Genomic DNA, 12,517 nt, shown 5'->3' with positions numbered 1-12,517 from the left:
TTCAATGTATAACAAAAACTACTGTAATGATGTAAAGTAATTAGCCTCCAACTAATAAAAATAAATGGGAAAAAAAATAAATTAAAAAAAAATAAATAAAAAGTTCTTGAAAAAAAAAAAAAGGGACGGAATTGTGCCATGTGCAGAGACAAGGATGGATCTAGAGTTTGTCATATGCAGTGAAGTAAATCAGAAAGAGGAAAGCAAATATTGTATATTAATGCACATATGTGGAATCTAGAAAAATGGTATAGATGGACCTGCTTGCAAAGCAGAAATAGAGACACAGACATGAAGAACCAATGTATGGACACCAGGGAGAGAAAAGTGGAGTGAGATGAATTGGGAGATTGGGATTGATATATATACACTACTGTGAGTAAAATAGATAACTAATGAGAACTTACTATATAGCACGGGGGGAAAAAATGAAGGTATAATCTCTTTGTAGGATATATATTAGGTTAACCTTAAAAATGCATTCCAATATACTTTAGGTACAGACAAATACTGCTTGATTCCACTTACACGAGGTACATAGAAGAGTCTAATTCATAGAGTTAGGAAGTACATCGGTAGGTGGCAGGGGCTTGGGGTAGGGGGGATGGGGGATGGGAGTTAGTGTTTAATGGGGACAGAGTTTGTTTAGGAAGGTGGAGAATCGGGAGATGGGTGATGATGAGTTTTACAGCAGTGTGAATCGCACTTAGTGCCACTGAACATTATAGTTAAATACGGTTAAAACAGTATCTTTTATATTACGTAATTTTACCACAATAAAAAAATTTTTTTTAAAAAGAAGATTGCGATCTGGTCTACCTGAATTTGAATACATGGTTACACAGTTTTCATCATCATTTGCAAAATTGGGTTCACCTGTGGCCCAAGCCACATAATCCACTTTGCTTCCATCCATCCAACTGGAAAAGAAAATTCAAGTATTAGGCAAAAATCTAATTACAAGAGTTGGCTACAGCCTAGTGGTGGGAACAGGCAAGTTAAAATTAAGAGACTACAGCATCTTAAGCAAAGAGGAGAAAGGTTTCTACAGAAATCATTAGGAACCCCAGAAAGGTAGCTGCTGCTGCTCCCGGGGCATTGCGATCTCCTATAGCAACTGGATGCCTGACTAGTCTGCCTTCTTTTCCCTCCCCAGAAGAGGTAAGTGCTTTTAGTCTTGAAGTGAGAGAAGAAATGGAGATTCCCAGTTACCCCAGAAATGGACTCCAAGTAAACATCTTCCCACAGTATTTCTTGGGCATGATTCCCACAAAACAAAACTACCCACAGAGAGACAGAGAATATAGAGTTACTCATTGGGCCCCATTCTCTGATTTTCATGTTTACTCTGGTTTCTTCTAGGATAGGTGAAAGTGAAAGTTGCTCAGGCCTGTCTGACTCTTTGCAACCCCACGGACTATACAGTCCATGAAATTCTCCAGGCCAGAACACTGGAGTGGGTAGCCTTTCCCTTCTTCAGAGGATCTTCCCAACCCAGGGATCAAACTGGGGTCTCCTGCATTGCAGGAGGATTCTTTACCAACTGAGCCACAAGGGAAGCTCTCTAAGATAGATAGGCCAATGTTTACTTTCATAAATTATAGAAATTCTGAGGCTATTAGCTGAAAAGAGAAAGGAGATCACTGAATTCGACCTTCTCTTTTGGAGGTGGTTAAAATGGATGCTTGCCCAAAGGAACATCAAACATCCTGATCTTTAAAAATAATTTATGTGGGACTTCCCTGATGGTCCAGTGGTTAAGAATCCATCTTCCCATGCAGGGGACACAGGTTTCATCCCTGGTCACGAACTAAGATTCCATGTGCCTAGGGGCAACTAAGCCTGTGGACCACAACTAGAGAGCCCTTCATGCTGTAACAAAGACCCAGAGCAGTCAAAAATTTTTTTAAATTTCTAAATCTTTTTAAAAAATAATAATGAGAGTGAGTTTGGGTCTTTCTTGCCAGAAACAGCAACAGCAGTCACAACTGGTTCTGGGCACCAAAGACAGTCCCAACGGGAATAATTGTTCAAATAAATTCAATATTCATATTTGCGTAATACATCTTCCTAATAGATGATTTACTAACAAGTGATGACCTCCTAAAACAAAGAGAGGTGATATTTTGCAAGTTTCAATCAGAGCTTGAGTTGTTTATTTGAGAATTATACTGTTGAAAATACTTAAAAGGATTTTTTAAAATTAGTTTTTTTAAAAGATGCTCTGTAGATTGAGAGCCCAGCAGGATTTTTTAAAACGCATTTAGCAAAAAGAAAGCCTGAAAATCCTCTTTAATGTTCATCACATCACTGTCCTTAGCAAAGTTGTTTTATTTTGATTTACTTACATAAATTTTTTATCCAAGCTGATCAATAAGCCAATAAAATATGCTGGCTGTACATCATTCCTGTTTACCTAGAACATGTAAGTTTACATATAGTTCAATCTGTACTTATATGATAGGCAAATTTTAAACAAAACCTACAGGTTAATGAGACAGTCTGTTAGGGACTTTTCTAAAGAGGCATTCAAGCAGAAACTTTGTTGTACATTTAATGTTTTTCAGAGAAATAAAATGGAAAAAAAAATGCACATTATGTAACAACCTGTATTTATATAGCAAATATCTTAAGACATTCTCTGTAATATCAAATACCATTAGTAATTAGATATTATTAAAGATATTCTATTAAACAAAGTAGTCATTTGGGATTGTGTGTCTAAGGAAAGACTTCTCCATCGACACATACATTGGTGCAATATTAGGAAATACCTTGAAAATTTCAAATCATGGTATATCTACGAAAATGGAGATGAATCAGACTACACTCCAAAACCTTCATATGACATGAATTCTTACTCTTTCATTACTGTCGAATTTAATTTTTCCTTCTCTCTTACCTCTTTTCTAGATAACAATAAAGATGCCATGAAGATTTTTAAAGAAAAAGAGTGAGTGAAGCATGCTTGGAAAAAAATCAATTATACTTTAACTGTTAGTTGAAATTTCGGTATAGTCAAGAAATAGTTTTATATGAATAATCAAGCTGTACTATCTACTAACCAAGAAACTAATCCAACTAAGACATAAATTAATAATCAACTTGCACTGTACACAAGGGTTCAGGACTGATACGTAACAACTAGTTAAGAATGAAAATCTTTGAAAACAAAATTAGTAAAGTCAAGCCATCAAGTCTGGATTCTCCCAAAGCCCAGTCAGTCCTGGGTCTAAACACTGTTTAAACACTGTTTCTAGGTTCAAAAAGTCTAAACACTGTTTCTGGGTTCTATGATTCTGCACTGAATATTGCAGCAATCAAGTCATTCACTTATGTGATGGCCAACACCCTCCTCCCTTGCCCTGGGACTCATATCTTTACCCCTGACCTTAGGAGGTTCAAATTCAGCACATAATTGGAAATTGCACCATGGGGTAGCAATTGCAGACATTATTGTTGTTTATCACATGTCACTATTTCATTCTTAATCACATTCTTACATATTTCCATAGAAACTTCTTTTCACTTTCACTTCGGATAGAAACAAGATCACCAAAATGCCTCTTGCAAAATTCTCGTGCCTTGTCCATGGTCGCCTTCTCTTTGCTGAAATAATACTGGTAGTCTTTGTAAATAACCCACCCATCATCGGTAACTGGCAGATCTGAAAAATAAATGAAAAAGGTGATGAATTTTACTTAGATGAACTGAAGAATCTAGTATGTAAGCTACACAAAAGTGAAAAGGGCAGAGTAGCCTTTCAGAGGTATCTGCAACTCTGAGGACTCAGAAAGAGCAGAACGTTTATGCCAATACAGACTGACTTACCTAAACCCAAATATCTACTTTCCAACAACTCTGTAAAAACTAAGCTCCATGTACCATTATTGGGTAAGAGAACTCCCGACGTTACATTCATCAAAGAATCACAGTGCTGGAATGATTAACATACATGTACCCAGATGTTCTCGATTCAAAGAATAGAAGCCACGAGAAAGCAGTTTTCATCTCACTGTAACAAAGAGGTTTTAACAGATGTACTTTGATGCTTCAATATATAATCGGAGAACCAAGGAATTCCTATACCCAGAGAGCTTCCAAGCCTTCTTCCCAACCAAAGGATTCTATGGTTCTGTGCTACAGCAGGCTGAACAAGAGTCCAAAACATATCCAGGTCTTTTTTGTTTTTAAATTTCTTTGGCTGTACTGGGTCTTGGTTGTGGCATACACTGAGATCTTCAGTTGTGGCAGTGTGTGTTCTAGTTCCCTAACCAAGGGTCGAACCTTGGCCCTGCATTGGGAGAATGGAATCTTAGCCACTGGATCAACAGGGAAGTCCAGATACCCAGGTATTAATATCTGGAATCTATAAATGTTATACAGAAAAAGGTACTTTGCAGATGTGATTAAGTTAAAAACTTTAGATGGAGAAATTAACCTAAATTTTCTAGGTAGGCCAGAATGTAAATCATAAGTATCCTTATAGAGGGATACAGAGGGAAATGTGAGTACAGAAGAAGGTGGCTTTGTGACAAATGAAGATGCTACACTGTTGGTTTTGATGATGAAGGAGTGGGCCATTAACCAACAAATATAAGGAATGCAGCTCTAGAAGCCAGTGACAACAAGGATATAGACTCTCCCTTAGAGCCTCTGGAAGGAGCATGGTCCTGTCCATCTCTTGATTTCAGCCCAGGGAAACTGAGGTCATATTACTGACCTCCAGAACTGTAAGAGAATAAATGTGTGTAGCCACCAAATTTGTGGTAATCTGAGCAGCTATAGGAAAGCCATATATGAGGCCCTTGGATCTGATTCGTGAACACTGAGAAATTGTATTAACAGGCCTGATGCTTGTGCATGTCAGTATTTGTCTGGAGGAGAAGATGCAAGTTCTCATGAGATTCTCAGATATTAAGAATCTCTTCTATCTTCCCAGGGTAAGTATTTTTTTTCCCACTGAGAAAGCAATGAGGAAAAAATAAAAGCTATCAATATCAGAAAAGGGGAAAAAAAAAGCCGGGGGGAGAACAAGATGGCAGAGGAGTAGGTGGACATGGAGTTCCTCTCTCTCCACAGATACATCAGGAACACACCTTCAGACACAGAAGTGCATGCAGAACACCAGCTGAGAGTGGACAGGAGGACCTGAGCAGCGGAAAAGAATACATAGAACCACGCAAAACTCGGTAGGAGGAAGGAACAAGGGGGGAAAAACAGGAGTGTTAGTAGGACTGGACCTGCCCTCAGTGGGTCGGGGAACTGAAGCAGGGGTCCGATCCCAACATCAGGGCAACTGTCTGAGTAAGAGGAGAAACATTTAAGGCTGAGAGTGAAACAGCTGATCTGTGGCAGCATAAATGGAATGAGAATCAGACAGTCCTGGCTGCAGCCATACATACGCTGGACAGGGATGCAGGTCCCACAGAAGGTGCAGCAGCTGGGAGCTGGAGTTTAGGGACTGTGGAGCAATCCCAAGGTGAGGGTTGCTGTTGACTGTGGAGAGATGGCGAGGGGATGTGAGGGAGGAGATTGCGGTGGGAAATGCCTGTGGAGGAAAGCCAGGTAGCCATGGAAGCAAGCATAGGGGGTGGAGTCATCACCAGAGCCTCTCTCTCCCCATCTGCCAGCATCAGCAGCTGAACAATAGAGAGGTTGGCCCATCAAACGTCCCACGCACTGAACTACAGAGGGGCACCCCACCCAGGGTGCCCCTTTAAGTGCCTGACATGCCGATCTACAGAGTAGGACCCCAGCCAGGGGAGCCCCTCTATGTTCCTGATGTGCCAAACAACAGAGAAGGACCCCAGGCAAGGGACCCCTCTAAGTGCCTGAACGGGTGGAGCTACAAACAACAGGTCACTGAAGAAATTAAAAGGGAAATCAAAATATTTCTAGAAACAAATGACAATGAAAACACGACAACTCAAAACCTATGGGATGCAGCAAAATTAGTTCTAACAGGGAAGTTTATAGCAACACAATCCTACCTCAAGAAACAAGAAAAACATTGAATAGACAACCTAACTTAACACCTAAAACAACTGGAAAAGGAAGAACAAAAAAACCCAAAATTAGTAGAAGGAAAGAAATCATAAAGATCCAAGCAGAAATAAATGAAAAAGAAATGAAAGAAACAATAGTAAAGATTAATAAAACTAAAAGCTGGTTCTTTGAGAAGATAAACAAAATTGACAAACCTTTAGCCAGACTCATCAAGAAAAATAGAGAGAAGAATCAAATCAACAAAATTAGGAACAAAAAAGGAGAGGTTATAACAGACAATGCAGAAATACAAAGGATTACAAGAGACTATTATGAATAATTATGTGGCAATAAAATGGATAACCTGGAAGAAATGGACAGATTCTTAGAAAAGTTCAATCTTCCAAGACTGAACCAAGAAGAAAGAGAAATTATGAACAACCCAGTTACAAGCCTGAAACTGAAGCCGTGATCAAAAATCTCCCAAAAAACAAGCCAGATGGCTTCACAGGAGAATTCTATCAAACATTTAGAGAAGAGCTAATGCCTATCCTTCTAAAACTCTTTCAAAAAATTGCAGGGGAAGGAACACTTCCAAACTCATTCAATGAGGCCACCATCACCCTTATACCAAAACCAGGCAAAGACAACACAAAAAAAAGAAAACTACAGGCCAGCCAATATCACTGATGAACATAGATGCAAAAATCCTCAACAAAATTTTAGCAAACAGAATTCAGCAACACATCAAAAAGCTCATATACCATGATCAAGTTGGGTTTATTCCAGGGATGCAAGGATTCTTCAATATACACAAATCAATCTATGTGATACACCATATTAATAAATTGAAAGATAAAAATCATATGATAATCTCAATAGATGCAGAAAAAGCCTTTGACAAAATTCAGCACCCATTTATGATTAAAACTTCAAAAAATGGGCAGAGAAGGAATTTACTTCAACATAGTAAAGGCCATATATGATAAGCCTACAGCAAACATTATTTTCAATGGTGAAAACCTGAAAGCATTCCCCTTAAGATCAGGAACAAGACAAGGGTGTCCACTTTCACCACATAGTTCTGGATTCCTAGCCCCAGCAATCAGAGAAGAAAAAGAAATAAAAGGAATCCAGATCAGAAAGGAAGACATAAAGTTTTCACTGTTTTCAAATGACATGATACTGTACATAGAAAACCCTAAAGACAGTATCAGAAAATTACTAGAGTTAATCAGTGAATTTAGCAAAGTTTCAGGATACAAAATCAATACACAGAAATCAGTTTCATTTCTATATACTAACAATGAAAAATCAGAAAGAGAAATTAAAGAATCAATCCTATTCACCATTGCAACATAAATTAAATATCTAGGAATAACCTACCTAAGGAGACAAAAGAACTATACACAGAAAATTATAAGACACAAGAAAAAAAATCAAAGATGACATAAACAGATGGAGAGATATTCCATATTCCCGGGTAGGAAGAATCAATATTGTTAGAATGACTATACTACCAAATGCAATCTACAGATTCAATGTGATCCCTATCAAATTACCAATAGCATTTTTCACAGAACTAGAACAAAAAAATTTCACAATTCATATGGAAACACAAAAGACCCCAAATAGACAAAGCTATTGAGAAAGAAGAATGGAGCTGGAGGAATCCACCTTCCTGACTTCAGAGTATATGACAAAGCTACAGTCATCAAGACAGCATGGTACTGGCACAGAAACAGAAATACAGACCAATGGAGCAAGATAGAAAGCCCAGAAATAAACCCATGCACCTATGGGTACCTTATATTTGACAAAGGAGGCAAGAATACACAATGGGGCATAGATAGCCTCTTCAATAAATGGTGCTGGGAAAACTGGACAGCTACATGTAAAAGAATGAAATCAGGATACTTCCTAACACCATACACAAAGATAAACTCAAAATGGATTAAAGACCTAAATATAAGACCAGAAACTATAAAACTCCTAGATGAATACATAGGCAGAACACTCACTGACATAAATCAAAGCAAGATCCTCTATGAACCACCTCCTAGAGTAACAGAAATAAAAACAAAAGTAAACAAGTGGGACCTGATTAAACTTAAAGCTTTTGCACAGCAAAGGAAACTATAAGCAAGGTGAAAAGGTGAAAAGACAACACTCAGAATGGGAGAAAATTACAGCAAATGAAACAACTGACAGAGGATTAATTTCCAAAATATACAAGCAGCTCATACAACTCAATGCCAGAAAAACAAACAACCCAATCAAAAAGTGGGGAAAAGACCTAAACAGACATTTCTCCACAGAAGACATACAGATGGCTAACAAACACATGAAAAGATGCTCAACATCGCTCATTATCAGAGAAATGCAAATCAAAACTACAATGAGATATCACCTCACACTGGTCAGAATGGCCATCATGAAAAAGTCTACAAACAATAAATGCTGGAAAGGGTGTGGAGAAAAGGAACACTCTTGCACTTTTGATGGGAATGTAAATTGATATAGCCACTATGGAAGACAGAGATTCCTTAAAAATCTAGGAATAAAACCACCATATGACCCAGCAATTCCACTCCTAGACATATACCCTGAGGAAACCAAGATTGAAAAAGACACATGTATCCCATTGTTCACTGCAGCACAATTTATAATAGTTAGAATATGGAAGCAACCTGGATGCCCATCGGCAGATGAGTGGATAAAGAAGTTGTGGTACATATACACAATGGAATATTACTCAGCCATAAAATGAAATGCCTTTGAGTCAATTCTGATGAGGTGGATGAACCTAGAACCTATTATACAGAGTGAAATAAGTCAGAAAGAGAAAGATAAATACCATATTCTGATGCATATATACGGAATCTAGAAAAATGGTACTGAAGAATTTATTTATAGGGCAGCATTGGAGAAACAGACATAGAGAACAGACTTGTGGACATGGGGAGAGGGGAGGAGTGGGTGAGATGTATAGAAAGAGTAACATGGAAACTTACATTACCATATGTAAAATAGACAGCCAGTGGGAATTTGCTGTATGGCTATGAATCTCAAACAGGGGCTCTGTATCAACCTAAAGGGGTGGGATGGGGCAGGAGATGGGAGGGAAGTTCAAAAGGAAGGGGATGTATGTACACCTACGGCTGATTCAGGTTGAGGTTAGACAGAAAACAACAAAATTCTGTAAAGCAATTATCCTTCAATAAAAAATAAATTAAAAAAAAGAATAACCTGTACACCAATAGTGTATTAACGCATATATATGGAATTTAGAAAGATGGTAACAACAATCTTACATGCGAGACAGCAAAAGAGACACAGACGTAAATAACAGATGTTTGTGGACTCTGTGGGAGAAGGCGAGGATGGGATGATTTGAGGGAATAGCATTGAAACGTGTATATTATCATACGCAAAATAGATGACCAGTCCAAGTTCGATGCATGAAACAGGGCACTCAAAGCCAGTGCTCTGGGACCACTCAGAGGGATGCGGTGGGGAGGGAGGCAGGAGGTGGGCTCAGGATGGGGAGACACATGTGCACCCGTGGCTGATTCATGTTGATGTGTGGCAAAAACCACCACAAGACTGTAGAGTAATTAGCCTCCAATCAAAATTAATTAATTTTTAAAAAAGAAAGAAAAAAAAAAACGGAAACACCTACTGTCATGAGGAGCTGGTGTTGGCTCAGGTTTGGGAGTTTGTCCTGGAAAACAAGAGAAAATTAGATATAAAAGGTGATTGAATTTGTGCTATTTCATATCCTCTCATTTCATTATTTTCATGGAGTAATATAGCTAAAAGTTTAACTCTTCTTTCTCTTCCTTCCACTCTCCAATTCTACTACCATGTTGTGGGGGAGAAAAGCAAAGGGAAACAAAATTAGGAGTTTAAGAGTTCAACAAATTAGGTACAATACCACCAAAAATTGGAAGACAGTTTTCAAGCACAACAAGTAGCATTATATAAAAGAAAGAAAAGAACACGAGTCTTGGAATCAGAAAACCTAGGTTCAAAGCCCAGTTCAGGTTTAAATTTCTTACCTTTAATTTTCTCAACTACAAAAAGGAGTTGTCATACATGTAAAGAGATGGGATAAAATATGCAAGTTATCAGTATTTAGAAGCTGCTCAATAGATATTATTTTTACAGTAATACATCTTATAATCAACTGTGAAAGTATAAATTTTCATTGTTTGAAACCATTAAATATGAGCTATTTATTTATAAAATATAGTTTCTTCAAAAAAGCATATTCTTATTAAATGCACATTTTATGAAAAGTTAAATATTTTTCTTCCCAAGTAGTTAGGGATCTACCTGGACTTTGGAAGAATCTGATAAAAGGACTCAAGTTATGTAGCTTTTGGTTTAATGAATTTAACATCTGTAAGAACAGAGCTACCAAAAACATACAAGGAAATTAATCCTTGGGAGCAAAGAGACCTTTAAAGTTCTCTTTAAAGAAAAACTGGCCACTATTCATTCCTCCAAATTCCTGTGAAATGCCAGGCTGTATGAAGCACAAGCTGGAATCAAGATTGCTGGAAGAAATATCATTAACCTCAGATATGCAGATGACACCACCCTTATGGCAGAAAGTGAAGAGGAACTAAACAGTCTTTTGATGAAAGTGAAAAAGGAGAATGAAAAAGTTGGCTTAAAATTCAAAATTCAAGAAACGAAGATCATGGCATCTGGTCCTATCACTTCATGGCAAATAGATGGGGAAACAATGGAAACTGTGCCAGACTTTATTTTCTTGGGCTCCAAAATCACTGCAGATGGTGACTGCAGTCATGAAATTAAAAGACGCTTGCTCCTTGTAAGAGAAACTATGACCAACCTAGACAGCACATTAAAAAGCAAAGACATTACTTAGCCAACAAAGGACCATCTAGTCAAAGCTATGGTTTTTCCAGTAATCATGTATGGATGTGAGAGTTGGACCATAAAGAAAGCTGAGCGCTGAAGAATTGATGCTTTTGAACTGTGGTGTCGGACTCTTGAGAGTCCCTTGGACTGCAAGGAGAATCAACCAGTCAATCTTAAAGGAAGTCAGTCCTGAATATTCATTGGAAGGACTGATGCTGAAGCTGAAACTCCAACACTTTGGCCAACTGACCTGAAGAACTGACTCACTTGAAAAGATCCTGATGCTGGGAAAGATTGAAGGCAATAGAAGAAGGGAGTAAGAGGATGAGCTGGTTGGATGGCATCACTGACTAGATGGGAATGAGTTTGAGCAAGCAAGAGTTGGTGATGGACAGTTTTGGAAGCCTGGCGTACGGCAGTCCATGGGATCACAAACAGTCAGACACGACTGAGTGACTGAACTGAAGTGATTCATTCCTCCATCCTGAAAACACTGTAAACACTCGTCTAAGCAAGGCAAACAGCAGGAGAGCAGCACAGTACTTTTAGCCAGAGTTGGAGCTGTAGTCAGTTCCCAGACAGCAGAGGGCGATGTGGTTCTATTTATCTGTTGACAAAGCAGGAAGTTAATACACGTTTTGGTTCAAGGGTGGGCCTATTTATCTTAAAAGAATCTGACTTGGCTATGTGGAGGTTTTTGAGTCATTAATCATGACTGATACGTATGCATTGACCATTGTTGACCATCAACAACATGGTGGATCTTATAGCATCAGGGGCCTCAAAATGGTGCCCGCTCTTCAGATGAACATCCTTGAGAAATCAGTCTGCAGTATATTCAGACTGAGGGAGATATCACCTACTGGATGATGAATGTGGGTCAGAGGGTGAAAATCCCCCAACAGAAATCGCAGTCTCTTTACTCTGCTTACAGAGTCAAACATCTACCCACTCCCACGACTGTAGGAACCGACAGGAATAACAGCTCGTGAGAACTGTTTTGGAGGCCACGCTCTGCTCCAGGATTCCGGGCTGGCCTTTTCATCCTCTGTTCCTTTGGAAGATTTATCTGTGTTCAGCGAGTTCACTTTCATCCTGTGAAGTGATGGCCCTTTGCAGTTCCCTTATATTATTCCGCTTGTTTGGTTGCATGAATAAAGACTTTAGAATCACAGGAGGTTAGTGTTCCAATCTGAGATAAAGCAGAGGGCAGGTCATCCTACCTTTTCTTATCTGGCAAATCCAGTTGTTAAGATGTTCACAGTTAATGTCATTCCAAGACATACCAGGGTCACCTTTTAACTCGCCACAGTATTCAACATTTTGATAATTATTAGGTTCTCCATAAGCCCAATTTTCATATGACACCTACATTAGAAACATTACATTACAACCATTAGACAATACCAATCATCAATCCCTAGTGATTCACTTGGTAAAGAATCTGCCTGCAATGCAGGAGACCTGGGTTCGATCCCTAGGTCAGGAAGATTCCCTTGGAGAGGAAATGGCAACCCACTCCAGTACTATGGCCTGGAGAATTCCATGGACAGAGGAGCCTGGCAGGCTACAGTCCATGGGATCACAAAGAGTAGGACACGACTGTGGGACTAACTTTCACTTTCATCCAAACACA

At 38.7% G+C, this 12,517-nt stretch overlaps 1 protein-coding gene across 7 annotated transcripts in view; it reads right to left on the bottom strand.

Annotated features, from left to right (window-relative positions):
* The window catches only part of MRC1 (mannose receptor C-type 1), a 168,958-nt gene that overhangs the window by 39,331 nt on the left and 117,110 nt on the right, over nucleotides 1-12,517 (bottom strand). For all 7 annotated transcript variants that reach the window (XR_011489419.1, XM_070472119.1, XM_070472118.1 and 4 more), the window contains 5 exons: nucleotides 12,105-12,249; nucleotides 9,671-9,712; nucleotides 3,504-3,667; nucleotides 2,349-2,416; nucleotides 820-920 (listed from right to left, as the gene is read on the bottom strand). Coding sequence is in view for 6 of the 7 variants with exons in the window: in XM_070472119.1 (XP_070328220.1) it covers nucleotides 820-920; nucleotides 2,349-2,416; nucleotides 3,504-3,667; nucleotides 9,671-9,712; nucleotides 12,105-12,249 (520 nt within the window). In the remaining variant the exon portion in view is untranslated. The remainder of the gene's footprint in view (nucleotides 1-819; nucleotides 921-2,348; nucleotides 2,417-3,503; nucleotides 3,668-9,670; nucleotides 9,713-12,104; nucleotides 12,250-12,517) is intronic.

Source organism: Odocoileus virginianus, chromosome 9 (assembly GCF_023699985.2).
Source record: "Odocoileus virginianus isolate 20LAN1187 ecotype Illinois chromosome 9, Ovbor_1.2, whole genome shotgun sequence".
Taxonomy (NCBI): domain Eukaryota; kingdom Metazoa; phylum Chordata; class Mammalia; order Artiodactyla; family Cervidae; genus Odocoileus; species Odocoileus virginianus.
This window is presented reverse-complemented; position numbering and strand designations above follow the sequence as displayed.